Source organism: Peromyscus californicus, unplaced genomic scaffold (genome assembly GCF_007827085.1).
Source record: "Peromyscus californicus insignis strain IS unplaced genomic scaffold, ASM782708v3 Scaffold_3__1_contigs__length_106647218, whole genome shotgun sequence".
Lineage (NCBI taxonomy): Eukaryota > Metazoa > Chordata > Mammalia > Rodentia > Cricetidae > Peromyscus > Peromyscus californicus.
Window position 1 is genome coordinate 33229216 of NW_026294551.1, and position 18793 is coordinate 33248008.

The following is an 18793-nucleotide window of genomic DNA, read 5'->3' on the forward strand; positions in this document are numbered from 1 at the left end:
TGCCGGAAGCTGGCCTAATGGGCAGTTTAGATACGCTGACATAACGCAGTACTGTAACTACCTGTGGCTCACAAAGGAGATTGGTGGCATTAACCCATAAGACCAACGCTGGAGGTGACAGAAGCCAGTACTGAGCAAACCGAAGATGAGTAGGAGAGGAAAGAGAGCTTAGTGTGCAAAAGCAGCAGATTTTTCTGTGTTGCACGTCAGGTAACTGCAGCCAGTCTGGCTGACGGTCAGGATTGCAACTGCTCATTCCTTTTGTCCATTAAAAAAAAAAATACAATTGGTTGCCTACTGTGTGCAGACACTGTTCTGAGTAGCCAGAAAATAATGAAAAGGCGGAGTCTCTACTTCCGTAGAACTCGGTCTAGAAGGGACGGCAAGGAAAATATAAATTAAAAAATGAGCCGGGCAGTGGTGGCGCACGCCTTTAATCCCAGCACTCGGGAGGCAGAGCCAGGCGGATCTCTGTGAGTTCGAGGCCAGCCTGGGCTACCAAGTAAGTCCCAGGAAAGGCACAAAGCTACACAGAGAAACCCTGTCTCGAAAAACCAAAAAAAAAAAAAAAATGAATTGTACAAAACAAAATAGTACCTGTGATGGGGACAGACAGGGAGGTGTGGAATTCTAGGAAGAACAGCAGAGACCCACTCGAGAAGGTGAAATCTTAACCCACCACAGGACAAGACAAAAATCTGGAGTTAGAGTTTACTAAACAGCAAAATAGCAAAAGGCCTTACGATAGGTTGGAAGGAAGGCCAAGTGCCTGGGCCAGGGTGAGTGAAAGGGTCGGTAGTGAGAGACTGGGGCCACACCAGGCAGCGTCTGTAGGTGCTTGCTCTCAAGTTTGTGTTTTCTCCCACTTGTGACAGAAGGCCACCAAAACCACAGGGAGAGGTAGATAGGATCTGAACTAACCTTCAGATAAACGCTCCCTGTTATATGACAAAAATGTACAGGGGAAATACGAGAAGCAGGGAGATTGGGAAGCTCATTAAAAAAAGAAGAAACTAAATGTTCTAGATTGGATGCTTCAGGGTTTCATGATGCTATTTACAAAAAAAAGGAAAGAAAGAGAAAGAGAGAGAGGAGGAAAAATAAGCTTGAATAGTTGAACATATTAAATATGAATTGCTTTGAATATTTCCACCAAAATCAACATTCAGGAAAAAAAAACACAGTGTAAAGATGTACAGTGTCTGCCACTCAGAAAAGAAAATGGGGCTAATAATAATAATACAGATTTAAGACACTGTTGACATATGGATCATGTCTGAAACTATACAACTGCATAAGATTCCCTAGAGAGTGTATGTAAAACACTATGGAGGGTACCCTTTCGGTGGGGATCAACGAGACATCTTAGATTAAGAAGGAGCAACCAGAGACAGAACAAAAAAAAGCAGAGGACGATGTCACAACAAATGAAAGCATGGTGAAGGATGGAGAAAAGTTAAAACAACAGTACGTTTTCTGTTGTTTTGCTTTTTTTTTTTCAGCAAGAAAGTCATCAATAATCTTGATGAGAGCAGTCTGTGAAGGAAAAAAAGAGAGAAGCTGAACATCAGTAGATCAGGGATAAATGGGAAGTGATGAAGTAGGACCAGTAAGACACACTCTAAAGTCTTGACTGTGGAAGAGAAGACGAAAGAAAGACAGCAAGCAGACGTAAAGTTGAAAGTCATTTTTAAGGCAGGAAAGACACGCTCTCCAACCTTCCACTGTTTATATAATCCTACAAACAGCTTTCCATTCTATTTCCACCTTCACAGCTCATCTGCTCTCTCTGCTCACAGAATTTCCCCAGTGTTTAATCTTCTGTTAAGCCACAGGGTCCCAAGTGGGCTCCTCCTAGACTGTATGAGGGTGGCCTCCTCTATGCCCTAGAAATGCCAGACTCTCCAGTTGGCCTCAGGATGGATTACACACACTCCCTGCTGGGAGGGTCTGCCCAATTGCATTCGGATCTTATTATTAACTTAAAATGTGAGTGATCATCATTCTGTTTCTTAAAATATAATTCTCTCTTGGGTCCATTTATTTCTCTGAAGCCAAAATTCCTTGGGCTGTGAAACACAGAGACGTGGAAAGCAGCAAATGACAAATAGAAGCTATTGACACGAACTCACTGTCGAGCACGAGGAAGAAACAGCCTCCCATCTCCTCACAAAGGCAGGAGCACTTCGGTGCAATGGAACCCGGCCCTGTATGCTCTGTCCTCTCCACAAGTGTGACCACTCTGGATTGTTTGGAAATCACTCGTGGATGGGGAAAAGTCCAATTTAGACAAGCATCCCCCCGCCACTGGGTTTTACTCACAGCACAATTCTTTCTGTGTGAGCAGAGCTTACTCCACTTCTAAGGAGCCTGCTGGAAATACAGAACCTATCACAAATTTCTACCCCTGGTGCCAGCCCAAGCTTCTGTCCTAGAGCTGTTGAGTATGTTGGATGTGTTTATGAAGATCTGTTTAGCATGAGAAGAGGGAGTAGAACTCTAACTTCCCAATTCTGTGTGGTTTTCACAACAGAAAGAACTCCTCTGAGTCAATTAAAATTAAGCATCTCCCAAGGACCCAAAGCGGGAAATCTGGCTCCAAGAAAAGGCAGCCCAAGGCAGGGGGTGGGAAGATTTGATCCATCGAATGGGCATTTTCTCCCCCTCCTTTTCTGTTGGTACAGTGTCACAGGAAGCAACACCCTCCCAACACTGATGTTCCTCCTAGTGACACATGAGTGAGGCAACAGAGGGAAGGCTGTGCATTGTTTTCTCAGATGTGTTTGAAGATCATCCCAGTCTCCCAAATGTAAAACTTCCTGATAGCCTTTCCATAGAAGAGGTCAGGAACAATATGGCATAAACCAAATGGCCCAGAAATTCAACAAGATTTGAATCCTGTTGGTACTATTAGAATCCTGAGGTACTAATTCTCTTGGGAAATCAAAATATGAACAAAACTACCTAGGGCTTGATGAGTCAATACAATTTTTTACTTATAAATTATTTGAGTTTTATTAAACACATGGAAATGGAACCAGTGAGGCAATATGCATATCTATAGATAGTGATATATTACAAGTAGATATAGATTTTAGGGAACTATGATCTAATGTTCCTTTGTTTCCATCTTGCCATTAACACTACTACCTCCCACCTTTAAAGAAAAAAAAACAGCCGGGCGGTGGTGGCGCACGCCTTTAATCCCAGCACTCGGGAGGCAGAGCCAGGCGGATCTCTGTGAGTTCGAGGCCAGCCTGGTCTCCAAAGCGAGTTCCAGGAAAGGCGCAAAGCTACACAGAGAAACCCTGTCTCGAAAAACCAAAAAAAAAGAAAAAAGAAAAAAAAACAATAACTTTATTCAACTATTCTTTCCAGAAATGTCATCTCCTCATAACACTATCAAGACCCACAACAGCTCTGCTGTGCTGTTGTTGGCCTGACCCAGAGACCAGGAGTTACAACAGCCATCACAATGGCAAGCAAACCAAGCTTCCTAAGCCAGCACTAATAGTATAAGCTGACTTTCATCTAGCAGCTCCCAGGTCAAGCAGAGAGGAAGCTCAGCTTCTACCAATGCTGGCCTGCCCAACGCCCTCCAAGGAAAAGTGGGGAGCACCACCAGCTTGGCTAATACAAGCGGGGCAAAGTGCCTACCATGATTAATGGAGCATATGGCCTGAATCTAGAGAGGGAAGCTCTTTTCCAAGAAGAGGGGAAGCAGGAGTGGCCTAAGTCCTTGGAAATGCTCCTGGGTGCCCTGGATGCATCCTGGAGACTCTCCCAGCCTGTTCTGGGAGGGCTATACCACTCCAAGCAAGAAGTTCCACTAAGTCTTCTAATAAATAACCCAACTGTCATGCAAGTCAAGGACAAAGATCCAATTCTACTAGAATAGCATTTCCTAAGGGCAGGTTCATAGACCGACAGGATGTTTAACACTCCATTCTGTCTCTTTTACATCTCCTTCCTGGGTTACTACAGAAATAACTAAATCTTCTCTTGATTTACCTCTTATCCCATGCTATAAGAGCCATACAGTAAGTTATATCATTTACTAATTCACTATTTAATATAGTTAGGAAATACAGTATCGAACACCATGCAGGAAAGCATTGTTCTCCTGATCATCCAAAGAATTCTCACAACAAAATCTTGAAGTATATTTGAATACTCATTTATAATCTTAATTAATACTCTTCATACCTCAGTAATACTAATATTTCTGTCTATATGGCACTTGAAGTATATTTAACACATTTTTTAATCTACATAACACTTGTGGAAGATAAGCAGCCTAACAACCTCCATGCTACAGACAAGGTTCAAACAAGCTAAGTCATTTGCTCAAAATTTTATACACAATAAGAAACAAGGCAAGCCTTCAGCCAAGATTTGTCTCATTTTATCAATTGTCCTTTCTGCCTTATGTGGATGGACTCTTGGTTCAAATATCACCAAAGACAAAGAAATGGTCTGAGTGGTCGTCTTCACAAAGTCCTACGGCAAACCAGATAAATTAGGTCTTTCCAGGATGCTTTCAAAGGTGCTGCTTTTCAGAGACAATCAATCTCACTCAGTCTCACTACTCTTCATGCCCCCGGATTTCAATATGCATCCTAGTTTCACCATACCTCAATGTACTTCCCAAGAGGCCAATGTAAGGATGGCTAAGATACAACCTACTGCAGTGGTTCTCAACCTTCCTAAAGCTGTGACCCTTTATACAGTTCCTCATGCTGTGGTGACCTCCAACCATAACGTTATTTCATTGCCACTTCATAACTGTAGTTTTGCTACTCTTATGAATCATAATGTAAATATCTGATATGAAGGGTATCTTTGGGGGTTGTGACCCCTAGGTTGAGAACCACTGATCTAATGGAAGGGCCTCATGCTCTGCTCAATGCCCATGTTCAGATTAGATGGCATGGGAAATACAGAAGACTCTACATCTCCTTTTGCTCACCTTGTTCCTTAGGCCGTTCCTTCACTAACTGAAGCAAAATTTTTACTAACCAGAGATAAGTAAAGTGGGGTGCATGCTCTTTTTAGGGTTTATACTCCAAAGAATTGAGAGAAATGTGAGAGTGGATTGTTTATAATAAAACTTGGTAAGTGTAGTAACACAGATATAAATAAAATACTCTGAAAACTAAGAGAACTGAGCAACTAATGCCACCTAAGAGAACTGGTATGGGCCCTTCCTAGAGACTAGATCTTCAAATATGACCCACCTCTGACCATTTAGAATGTCAGATTCTCTGAAGTACATCCTATAACTCCTTAGTCTTCTATTTTCATACTGAAAGATAAAAATACAAACCAGGAGGCTGGAGAGGTGGTTCAGTAGCATTTGGTGCTCTGGCAGAGAACCAGAATTCAGTTCCTAGCACCCATATAAATTGGCTCACAACAGCCTAAACCTCTAGCTCCAGGGATCCAATGCCCTCTGCTGGCCTCATCTGGCACCTGTACGCACATGCACATATACACACATATAAGAAAGAAAGAAATCCTTTTTAAGTACAAATTACTTTTGCCAAGTACTTGACATATTACCTAGAAATAGAAAGACATTGTCAAGCTCCTCAGGGATCACTTCTTTTTGTTTTGTTTTGCTTTTTGAGACAGGGTTTCTCTGTGTAGCTTTGCGCCTTTCCTGGAACTTATTCTGTAGCCCAGGCTGGCCTCGAACTCATAGAGATCCTCCTGGCTCTGCCTCCTGAGTACTAGGATTAAAGGCGTTTGCCACTCCCGCCAGCCAGGGATCACTTCTTGTTACAGTCATTTTATTATCTGTTTCTGCTGAATTGAATCATGATACCACTCCCTCCGCCCGCCCCCCCCGCCCAAAAAGCTATATCCATGTGTTAAACTTAGCATCCTGGCAGTGTAGCCATATTCAGAAAAAAAAAAAAAAAAAAGATCTTGCAGATATAACTAATGATCTTGAAATGAGATCATTCTGAATTATCTGGTCTCTTAACCCAATAACAAGAGTCCTCATAAGAAACAGAAGACATGAACACGGAGGAAAGGCTATGAGACACTAAAAGCATAAAGAATGTTACCAGAAGCCAGAAGAAGCAAGAAACCATTCTTTTCCCCTTTAAGATCTGCCAGAGGGAATGCGGTCCTGCTAACACCCTGAGTTTGAACTTGGACTCCCAGAGCTATGAGAGATACATTGTATTCTCTAAAGCCATCCAGTGCTGTGCCATTGCTAGAGCAGCAACAGGAAAACCCACATGAGACTGAACGGCAGCAGTGCCAAGACTCCCTTGCCAGGAACTTACCTATACAATTCTGGGTCAGTCACTTAGATGATCACAAGATCCCTGATATCAGGACACCTCCAAAGCAAACCCAGGGAAATTCTTCAGTAGATGGCAGTCTCTGGGAAGGCACAAATCTCTATTTGGGTGCCTATTCTGCCACTGATCAGCCACATAAGTTGCAAAATTTCATATGCTTATGCTTCAGTGTTTTCATTGGCAAAATGAGAAAAGCAAGCATTATTAAAGCTTTTAGGTAACTTGGCATTATAGATGACTCACAGTAAGTACTACATAAATACCAGATAGCTTTGTTATTACTATTGGAATACAAACACACACATCAAGGCAGCTTCACTAGCTATAGAGGAGGCGAGGAAAATTGAGCTAAAGTCAGTTACTAATTCTCTGAATGGATCTTATTTCAAACCCAGTTTCAGATCTTCAGTTAACTTCTCTCGGTTACTCCTAAGGCACCTATCCTGGCCACCATCAGAAAGAAGCAACAATTATGGGTTTCTGTTACTTCCAGTGCCCGATTTCCCCCATTAAAGATCAGAGAAAGTACCGTCTAAACTGTTTTTTAAAACAGCGTGGCTGGGGATACAACTCAGCAGTAGAACACTTGCCTAATATGTACAAGGCCCTGTGTTCAATACCCAGCACCAAAAAAAAAAAAAAAAAAAAAAAAGACAAATACGAAACTCACTCAGTCTAAGCCTTTATTTTAACACACACACACACACACACACAAATCTCTTTATATTTACCTGTTTTCTTTCCTAATCATTTGTCTCTGAAAACAACATATTCTTCCATCTCTAAAAGCACCAATGCCAACAGTGATTCTCACAGCCCTGATCCACCCTCCTTTTTATAATCATCAGTCTCACCAATCCTATCTTCAACCATCCCCTCTCCAGTGGTGCTTTCTTCCACACCCACAAGCACCATCCCTCAACCTTCCTACTGCAACATGTTCCCATTTAGTCTCCTGGATACTCCGGCCATCATCTCTTCAAAACTCAACTTGTCCCAAATCAAATTCACCATCTTCTCCATTGCCCAACCTAAGCTAGGGCTGCAGTACACCTCTTCCGGATTACCACTTCTGCTTTCCCAGACACTGTGGTTCAAAATCTTCTAGTAACTTTGAGGCATCGTGGATGTTCTCCTAGAAGTCCCCTGGTCACCAAGATCTCATGCAGATTCACAGATAGATGCAGAGATGCTGGCCTTCTAATCAAAAGAACCCCTCTCCCGGGTCACCCTCTAGCTAAAATCCAGTATCATTTTGTTCTTTGTCTTGCTGGAGTTCATGTTTTCTGACTCATTGGTTGTCTGAGTCACACACTATTAGATGCTTAAAAACAGTCCTTTGCTGTCTGGCATAAATTCACGCTCCATAAACATCTTAGAATGAACGGCTTTCCTACACTTCTCCTTCCTCCATCCAACCACTGCTGCTCAGCACCACAGCCTGAGCAAGAAAAGCACTGAGGGATCATCAGCCCAGACCTGGCTTCCTAGCTGTCCTCTGTGTTCCGCCTCCCTTACTGCTGTTTCCTGCTTTACCTGATACCTAACTATCCTACACTTCTGTCTTGTCCATTCATCAAAATCCTTCAATAACTATCCATTGGCCATAAAACTTAGAGCAAAGTTCTTATCTAAGCATTCTATCTTCTCTGGTTCCACCTTCCTTTTAAATTAGATTCTCTTACAAATTTGTTTTGGAATAATTAGACACAGGATCACAGAAAGTTCCTGTATCTCCACCCCCCCAACACACACACACACACACACACACACACACACACACACACACACACACACACACACACACACACAAATAGTTTACACAACACTTGTACATTATCAGAAGAAGAAAACTGATGGAACCCACACAGAAAGTCTAGATTTCACCAGTTACATAAATGCTCACTGTGGATGTCTATGTATCCACACATGACATGGCCTCACATGTGCAGCTTGACACAGTTCTATCACATATTGGGCATTGGGTAACTACCACCATGATCATGGTACTCAACTGTAACCTTACCACAAAATTCCCTCTGTTACCCTTTCATACAGCCTTACCCCTTCCCTCCCTCCCCTTGGCAACCCACAATCTGTTCTTCATCTCTGCATTCTAGCACAATTATTGTGCATATGGAATTCTTTCTTTTTATTGATGAAAAGTATTCCATATTATAGTATGCCACAATTTAGTCATTCATTCACTGAAGGACATACTGGCAGTTTACAGTTTTTACTACCAATAAAACTACTATGAATATTTGAGTACAAACAAGCCTTAATTTTTAAAAAAAAATTTAAGCCTTATAAGTATGCATTGTAGCCTCAGATCTACCCTTCCATTGTAGCCTCAGATCTCCCAAATTCCATTCCTGCTCCTAATACTCTAATCAAATGAACTTACTTGTACTATTTTCACTTTTCCCATTTATAATCCTGTTGTTGTTGTGGGTATATTTATTTTAAAAACCTGCCTTGAATCACTTTTAGAAACTGGATAAAGTAATAAATTATCATAGAAAAAGAATAGACAATGAGAGGAGAAAAATAAGTAAAAGATGGTTTATTAACTTTGTCCCAGTAAGATGTTATCTCTCTTTCCTTTAAAACCACATCTTATTTACTACATGTCTGTAATAAAACCTATTTCTGCCACAGTCCTATGAATGCATATTTGCCTCATACTTCCACTAAAACAGTAAACTCCCTAAAAACAGATGTTCTGACTTCTTAGAAATTTTAGATCCACTGTGTACCAAATACAAATGTTCCACAACCTTCAGTGGAGTTATGTTCCAATAAGTCCATCACAAGCTAAAAATAAAATATCCGAAATAAGCATTTACTACATCTAACTTACTAGCAGATGTACAAGTCACCTATAGTCAGGATGGGAATCAAAAGACAAAACACACACATACACACACACACACACACTACCGTGGGCATGAAATAAATAAGGAGGTTGGAGAGGGGAAACATTTCTAGCTGAAGAGCCTCTAACACAAAAAACAAAAACAACAAAACCTGATACTGACTTCCTAACAAAATAAACTTTATCCTTGTACTTTTCAGTATTCTTATAATAATCACATCTAACTTTCCACCATGAACAAATGAAGGAGAACACGGTGACCATGTGGTTTTATTTTGTTGCTACCTGTTATATTTTGTAATCAGTAAGTCACTCCTGAATATGGACTCCCTTGCAGAACTCTACAAGTAAACTATTTTCCTTTTCTTAGGGCTTCTATGGCTGTAAGTCTTCCTTTCACAGCATCCTCAACCACAAAATGATGTCTAGTTTTTCACTACTATAAATCACACTGCAGTAAATCACAACTTGTAAAATGCCTCCATGTGCACTTGGTGACAATTTCTCAAACAGATATCCAAAAAAGTGAGGACAAATGATATACACATTTTTAACAGACTCTGCCAAATTGAATCCCAATGAGCTGAACCAATTTAGATTCCTCATCATTACATGAGAGTTCTTGATTTCCTGCACATCAATAACATACAATATTGTCACTCTTACTTTTTGTAAGTCTTATGGGTAAAACTGCCTCTTTGTTCAACACTCCTTTCCTAATTACCATCTGAGTTGAAGATAGCATAATAATGTATTAATTCACCATTTGTATCAGTTATTCTTCCCAAGTGCTGGTCCTCGTCTTCTGCCCATGTTCATTGTCTTCTGGTTTACAGTTCTTTGTATACCCTGGGTTTTAACTTTTATTATAATGCTATTTTTCTCTTCTTACAATCTACTAATTGCTTTCTTTATTTAGGGTGTCATTTGTTTTACGAAGCATTTATGTCAAATTTATCAACCACTGCTCTAGAGTTCTAAGGTTCAAAATACCTTCCCACACAAAAATTACAAATACATTGTTTTCTAATATTCTGGGATTTTATTATTATATTTAACCATATGGAATTTATTTCTAGATATGGAATGTGGTAGGACTTCTTTATTTTACTAAAGGGACAATCAATTGTTACAACACTATATATAGAAGGATCTCTTTCACTCTCTAATTTGAAATGTTATCTTTATCATGTTATCATAAAATTATAGCTGCTTTCAGACTTTTTTATATTCTACAGCTCTGTCCATCCATTTCTATAAACTTTAAATGACCAAAACTCTGTGGTCTGTTTTATGTGGAAAGCCATCCTTCCCTATTGTATCTTTTTAAGTTGACTACTCTCATAAATCTCTTCTAGACAAATTTTCAAAACAATTTATTGAATTGTATTTTAAAATACTATGAAAACTTTGTATTAGAATTGCTTTAAATTTCCAGTGGTTTTTAAGAAATAGATTATTCAATATATAGTGCTGTAACAAATTGGTTATCCTTTTAGTAAAATAAATAAGAGTCCTGTTTATTCTACATATAGAAATAAATTCCATATGGTTAAATATAAGAAACAAATCCCAGAATATTAGAAAACAATATATTTGTAATTTTGTGTGGGAAGGCCTTTTTAAACAAGGCATATACCTAGAACTCTAAAGAAGTGGTTGATAAATTTGGCATAAATGTTTTGCAAAATGTTCTCAAAATTAATATGTACATTATCCATCAAGTAACTACTATGGGCTTAGTAGTAATGGGAAAGCCAAAGAATTTTAGACAGTGTTTTCCATCAAAAATGTATGACATCATTGCGGGAAAAGATATAAACAACTACTGCATGAAATGACAGATACAGAACCAATTCTTAGCTCGCCCAAGCCCATTGCGTATACCTTGAGATGGATTTCTGCCTCATTCGTTTTTTGTTTCTTCTTTTGGCCTGTATGATTATTATTTAATAAATGTCAATGTACTGAATGGTTATAGTTACAATCAATAGGTTTTAGTCTCCCCAACTAAGTTCCAGTACCGTCACTTATAGATAAGGAAACTGAAGCGCAAGGACATTTTTCCAAGATCACTGAAAGAGGCACAGGCAGCTAGGATTTGAAAGCAGATTTTCCATCTTCTGCCACCAATGTCTCTTCCCTCCCCCTTCTAAACTGCTATTTTGTCAAATGTAAAATTTATCTCTGAAAGAAGAATAGAGAATAAATAACATTCAGCTTTGTTTCTTGTCCTTCCTTTCTACAGGTAGATGCCAGGAAAAAAAAAATAACCATAAAATGCATGTGTGGTAAATGAGGGAATGTCCTGCACCACCACTGTCCAGACTCAACCTATCAGTTCCTCCCTTTACCCCAGTGGTTCCCAACCTTCCTAATGCTGTGACCCTTTAATGCAGTTCCACATGCTGGGGTGACCCCCAACCAGAAAACTTCATAACTAATTTTGCTACTGTTATGAATCATAATGTAAATATCTGTGTTGTCCAATGGTCATAGGAGACCCCTGTGAAAGGGTGGAGAACCACTGTTTTACCCTTAAACTAAGACCAGAGCCTACTATATAATCTGCATGGCCCTATGAAAAATAGAAATAAATGTGCGGCGCTCGGTCCAAGTCTTAAGAATTTCAAAATGTGACAGAAGAGCAAAGTCGGATGCCCTTCTAAGCGAGAGTTGAACCCATTTAAGCCAACAAATCAGACCCTCGCTAAGAGTCTGCCTTCTTTCTAACATCTGTCCCTGGCTTTGCAGAGTCACAGCCCTGCTCCGATGAAGAAGGCTGCTCAGAAGTCTTCCTCCCCACCGACAGTGACTATGACTCCAGTGATGCCCTGAGCCCACGAGACCTGGACCTGGTTTACCTGTCATCACATGACATCGCCCAGCAGGCCCTCAGTGGCCTCAGTGGCAGCGCCCCAGACGTGCTACAGGTGCACGACATGAAGGCCTCCATGGGGCCCGGCCAGGACCCTCCGGGCCCAGTGCAGGGCCCAGACACCGACCACTCATGTGCAGAGTTTCTCCACAGCCTGACCCTCACAGGCTTGGCACCCAAGAACCACACTAAGATGGTGCCAGGCACACGGCCACCGCTGGGCTTTCTGGGAAAGAGGAAGCCAGGCAAGCACCAGCAGCACTACGGTGGCTTCAGCCGCCACCACCGCTGGCTGCGCATGCACAGCGAAACACAGTCGCTGTCACTCTCGGAAGGCGTCTACACGCAGCACCAGTCTAGGGCCTGTGGCCTGCCTCGAGATCCTGGGGAAGCCGAGGGGCCTGGAGCTGTGGTGGATGGGCCCCGGGGCCTGCCTCTGGCCCACGCGGCCAGCCTCCCAGAGGAGCGGAGGAGCTGCCTCCAGGACCCCAGGCGCTCAGTGCACAGAGTCTATGTGGAAGCCTACCCGGATACACTCATGGGCCAGGACACCAAACTGTGGACTGGATTGAGTCCTACCCCTGCGGGCCGTACCAGCCTGTCAAGCCCCACTAGTTCAGAGATGAGCCCAGACCCCACATCCCCGGTTTCAGAAATCCTAAGCAGTATGCTTTAGAGTGGCCCAGGCTGGCTATCTACTGTGCCCCCGACGCACTCACCTCCCTACCCAATATTCCTTGCATTTCCATCACATATCCTGCCCCACTGTGTCCCCCTGTTCAAAGGTTACATGTACAAGGCTCTTTTTTTTCCCCCAAAGTGGGCACAGGATGGGGGAGAGGGGAAGCTAGAGGTGTCACAGCCATTTCCTCCTCACCCTAGGAAAGGTATGGTGTCTGAGACCCCCGATGCAAATATAGAACTCTTTTGGTGGCACCTGTGGCTAAGAGAGGTCAGTCCAAGGAGGACACTTAATTCTGCAGTTGTCTCTGTAATCTCAACCCTGGGCCTGGAGGTCCTTTGTGAGTTTGTGGTTGACGACGAAGTTCAGTCAGTGAAAAGAAGAACGGCATAGCTTTTCCCGCAAATCCAAACTTTCAGAAGAATGTGGGGAAAAGAAGCCCGTGTTGTGTCTGGAGAGCAAGGGGTCGTGTAGACTTGTGCTGGGGTTTCCCTCCACCAAGCCAGGACATTCTGAAGTGCAGGGTTCTTGGGACTCCCCAAGTCCAATTTATTCACCAGCACTCACCTGGTTAAGTGGGCCTTGGATAGACCTTTTTTTTCTTCACTTAGTGTTAAGTGGAGAGCTCCAGAAACAGAAGTGGAGGGCACTTCTTTGCTAGCCCTGTTCTGCAAGATAAAACAGGGCAGGAAGCAGCCCTTCGGGCACGCTCAGATCCCATTCAGTCGTGACAATGAACAGTAAATTATTCCAGAGTTCAGGGAGATGGCTGTGTTAAGTGAAAGCCTACATTACAGCAGTAAAAGGGGGAAAGAGAAAAGAACTAAAAACCTTTTCCTTTACAATAAACCAAATGAGTCCATGGCAGCTGTACCGTTTAGAACGGCCATGGACAGGCACCATGTTTTAAACTGATCCAACAGTTATTGAACAAGAATGTGTCCACTAGATATGGTCAGGTAGTGATGGGTTCCTCTAAGAACCACAGGCACATCCTTCACCCCCTCATCACTGGTTAAGACTGTTCAGGGCTAGGGTGGCTACCCTCCACTTTGACCCCACTCCTCATAACATGAATGTCGTGTTCAGGGCCCCCCACACACACACCACCACTACCACTACCACCACACCGAAGATCATCTGTCCCATCGGCCACATGGGAAATCTTTCTTCAGTAGCCTCAGCCAGTAGTTCACGCCAAGCATGTGCACGATACCATCTGGAAACGCTGCTTTAGTTACATCATCTCTACCTGAATTTCTCATAGGTGAGAAACGCAAACAGAAGCCACACTGCACATTCAAGTAAGGCACAGTTCTCCTAGAGCCAAGACCCATTCAGTTCACCAGGGTTCTAAATGGTCCTTTTCTACATTACAGGCCTTTCAGTTAACTACCGTTCTTTGTTATCATGTCCTCAGACCTAACTCCTCCTGAATGTTTATACAAACCCCATGTTCACCATGGTGTTCTGATTCCTTCTGTTTAAAAAAAAAAGATTTAAATATAATTAATTATCCCATCCAAAAGGCACAGCTTTGGACTTGATCTATGGTCATTAGAAAACTAAAGTCATGACCTCAGTCTTTTTTTTTTCTTTCTTTCTTTTAAGAGATTTTATGCTCAGTGAACCATCAAAGAACCTTGATTAAAATGTCTCCTGGGCAGAGTGGCACTTGCCTTTAATCCCAGCGCTTGGGAGGCAGAAGCAGGTGGATCTCTGTGAGTTCAAGGCTGGTCTACAAAGCGAGTTCCAGGACAGTCAGGGCTGTTACACAGAGAAACCCTGTCTTAGAAAACCAAAATAAATAATAAATAAATAAATATAAAATGGCTAGAATTTCTCTGCCATATCTCAGTGACTTATGTATATGGAAGGAACGAGGGTGTGCTTAAGTCCTTGGCCTTACAAGTAGGCCAATTAAGGCTAGAGAGGTTAAATGATTTACTGAAGGTTGCAAAAACTGACTTCATGTCAGAATTAAAACTCAAAAACAGCTCCTTTAGAAAGATATACCACTAGAAATCAGGACATACTTTGTCAACTAGTGATCATCTAGTCTGCTTTCTTTATTTCCTAAAGTCATCTACTACTACTTCCAAATTTAATTATGTGTTCAACCTTTACCCAACAAGTGTCCAACATCACAAAGCTCCTTATTGCTAGAGAACACAAATCTTATCAATAGACATATAAGATAAATCAACTAATCAAAACCCAAGTTGAGGAGAAATGTCCATTGAAATTATAGCTCCTCGTTAGTAACAGGACTGGCAGAGTTGCTACACTTAGTTTTTACTTATTTCTAATTAGAAGAGAAATTGGACAGCCTCGATGCCTTTGTGAGGTGAGATGCTAGAACTGTCGAGGACAGAGAAGTCAGGCAATTGTGATCCTGACAGAAGGGGGAGTTTGGGACTGAATTAGATGAAGGATCTTCAACAAGGAGTCCGAGCTGAGGCTTACCCATCCTGCTAATCCTTTGTTCGGCAAGTTCTGGCTTACTAAACCCAACTGCATGAAACTTCAACCCACTAATTTATATTGGCATTATTTGCTTCTATTTTCATTTGCCATGAGAAAAAGAGGCTTGTCCATGGCATGGATAATGTGCAGGAGATTTCAGTGGACATGCTTAGTTCCACTGAAAATGTATTTCACTAACAACATTCCCACATAAAATAGTTAGGTTATAGCCCTAATAATCACCTATTTGTTCAAATAACCTGGTTCACCCCAACCCCACTTTGAAAAACTTGTGGACCCAGTTGAAATTAATGCATTGTGGTAAAAATGGCTGTTTTCTACTTCAGTTTTGTATTCATTCATTTTGATTTATATATATATATATATGAAACTCAGACTATCCATGATGTTTTATTTTATTATCTTCATTTTATTTTGGATACGATAAATGTACCTTTTATTCTTTTCAAATACAATCTAAGAGGCTCTTGAGGAAACTTCCCTATCCCAGGTCTCCTTCCCAGTTTTTCACATTGCTTTACTCAGACCTGAAACATCCATTTCCTAGCCTTTGTGAAGATCCTTAAAAATAAAAAATGTGGCCCTGCCATGTCTTTTTATGTTCTAAACTGGACAGAGAACCAAAGAACCAACAGCAAAACAGGTCTCAGAGAGTTCACAATCTACCATACATCATCTCATGAATATATTGAAAAGGCAGCAGCCTGTTGTAGACAGACAGACAGACAGCACATGCCTGGCTAGAGGTCTCTAGCTGCACTCCTGCTGTCTGTCTATTCATGAGAGAGAGAGAGTACATCCTAGAAAATGAAACTCATTTTGTGAAAATGTAAATGCAACCACTTACAAAGCAAGGCTATCACATCCTCTAACCGGTGAGGGTACCTGGGGCACAGTAATTAAAACCATTAACTCCAGGGAAGGGGTATTTTGAGAAGTGGGTACTTAAAGATGAGCTCCATTGGGTTTTAAGAACATTCATTAATGCTCAAAGCAATAATTATACTGAAGAAAATGGTTCCATTTGGTTCAAAAACTGAAGCCAGTTACAAATAATATCCTGCCAGCCCCCTTTCCTGAAGGATCCCAAAGCACTTTATGAACAGCAATGACTGAAGCCTTGTTGTATTCCCCTAAAGAGACCTTGTCTGGGAGCCACCTGGCAAGCATCTACCCCATCCTTGCCAGGAGATCATGCCAGACAAGTGGGAAAGGAGACTGACCTCTCATTCATTGTCATCCTGACATACAAACGTGTACCCTGAAGAAGGTGTGCTCTGCCCTCCCCTGGAAGACAACTTTAGGACAAGAAAGTGTAGCTGAAAACCCAACTCCTTGGCATCTTCTTCTTCTTCACTCTCTACCCAAAATGTACTTGTTGTCTCAGACAGCTGTCACTTCAAGCTGTCAAGGGGTCTGCAGTGCATTTCAGAACCATGATTCTGTGACTAGCACGCGGAAGTCACTAATTTCAGAAAATGTCCACAGTAGTGAGAGGACACTATTATCTACAGTTTCTTAGTTTACTAGGTAAAAGCTGCATCCAACAGTGCGCATCTTCACATATCTGCTTATTTAAACTATAAAATACTGATTAAAGGGGGTAGTTGTGGATTAATGAGAACACTCTCAGCATATGTACGTTTCATAAAGTCTAAATAGTTTTCCAGATGATTCAATGAAGCAAATTGAGGCTTCCTTGTATACCTTTAAGGAAACATTTAAAGAAACTGTTTGGAAAGCAATGGTATCTCTTCATAAGTAGTTTGGTAGATATGGAAAAAATGTCTTTCATTGCTGGTCACTTCTCATAAGATGTCCAAACACATGGCTCATGACTGTTAAGCTAAACTCCCATGCAGCCTTACAAACAACAAGGGTAGTGTATAAAACCATGTTGTATAGCTTGGAAACCAATTCTAAGATCTTAATTCAGAGTTTTTCTGAGGTGTTGGACTTTGCCATTAGCAAAAAGTATTTTTAGAGAAAAATCCATGACTGTTTATGAAGCACTGATTTTTGCCATATTTCAGGTCTCTGGTTTTTCCACTGCATCTGCACACAGTAGTTACATTTGTGTTCAACCGTATCTTTTGCTCTTATTGGTGATGAATTTGTCAAATGGTTATTCATCAAGATAATTGGTTTTACCTAACAATTGGGTAAGCAGATTTTTTTTTAAATGTTCTATTTTGATAAAGGAAGTAGAAGGCTTGTTGCTGTTGCTGTTGTTGTTGCTATTGTTATTGTTTTAAATATTACCCTGAGGTCTTTCGTTCCCAATTGTAAACACTTTTAATTTCAACAAAAGCCAATATCTAACTTAGTGGCAAGTGTTATAAAGATGCTAGCTAATGCTCTTTGCCTCTCTTCAATCCACATGAAAGTCTGATTAGATCCTCATAGTAACCATTATCTAACAATTAATTTACAAAGCCAAGTCTGGCAACTTACTGTCATCTGAGTTTTTGTGTGGCTTCTTGCCTTGTGACAAATCAGATGTGTGGGGATAGTCCATGCATATGATCGTAAGCATTGTTTGATGTTTGTGATGGAAAAAGAATTAGAGTGTGAGTGTATGTGTATGTGTGTATGTGTGTATGTGTGTGTGTGTGTGTGTGTGTGTGTGTAACAATGTGTGAGATGTTTCATAGAAATAGTGATTGGCATTCTATTAGGCAGTATTTGATTGCTTCCTGCCTGATGTGTACATACTAATCTGGCTGATTATTGGTTGTTATTTGTTCAGAACTTATTGTATCCTGTTCCTCTGTATGAAACTAAGTATATGTTAAAATTTAGGCTTCAGTACATTATCTGCACAACTTTGTGTGCTTTAGACCTATGTAAATACACAAATGAATCCTGTGTGACGTGTTCAATGTGACCTCCAATCTCGAAACAATAATATTTTGTAGTATGTACATTTGGAAACTATTTGAACCTTTCAAATGGATACTGTGAATGGCCAGTACTCTCAGTCAAACACAGCACTGGTGAAGCGCATGCCTCTTCAGGAAGAAGTCAGGAATTAACAAGAATTAAGATAATTTTTTAATGGCAAGTATTTTTGATAATTTCCTACCTGCTTCACTGTATTTTCAAGGGAAAAAAAGTAAACATAAGAAATGTTAGCTACCCAAGGGAATGACTTTGTTTCATAAGCATTAAATATACTTGATGTCTTACCACAATATTGTTGAGATGTATGTTAAGCATAAAGAAGCATTTTTGATTCTTCACATGATTTTTTTTCATGTTTTAAGGGCAGTTTGTGAACCCTTTGTCTTTAGTGTGGAGAAATGTCTATTCAATAATAAACTAATAGAATGCTCTGTAGTTGGCTTACCTAATACTTTTTCCATGTCTCAATGAAGACCAAAAAATCAAAATAAAAATACCTTCAATCTGAGGTGTTACAATCTCTCACTAAAAATTTGGAGCTATTATTTGGGACACTGTTTTGACAAATATCAGCAAAGTCTACCCAATTGGCTCTAGATTAATTGATAGCATCAGGACACTTTTCTTTCCTAATTTGTTATTGCCAA

General features: G+C 40.9%; 1 protein-coding gene across 1 annotated transcript in view; it reads left to right on the forward strand.

The window, feature by feature from the left end:
- Ankfn1 (ankyrin repeat and fibronectin type III domain containing 1) overlaps positions 1–18581 on the forward strand; it is a 393623-nt gene extending 375042 nt beyond the window's left edge. The window contains exon 20 of the mRNA XM_052757767.1: positions 11950–18581. Coding sequence (XP_052613727.1) covers positions 11950–12749 — 800 coding nt within the window. The 3' untranslated portion in view covers positions 12750–18581. The remainder of the gene's footprint in view (positions 1–11949) is intronic.
- Positions 18582–18793: the final 212 nt, after the last annotated feature.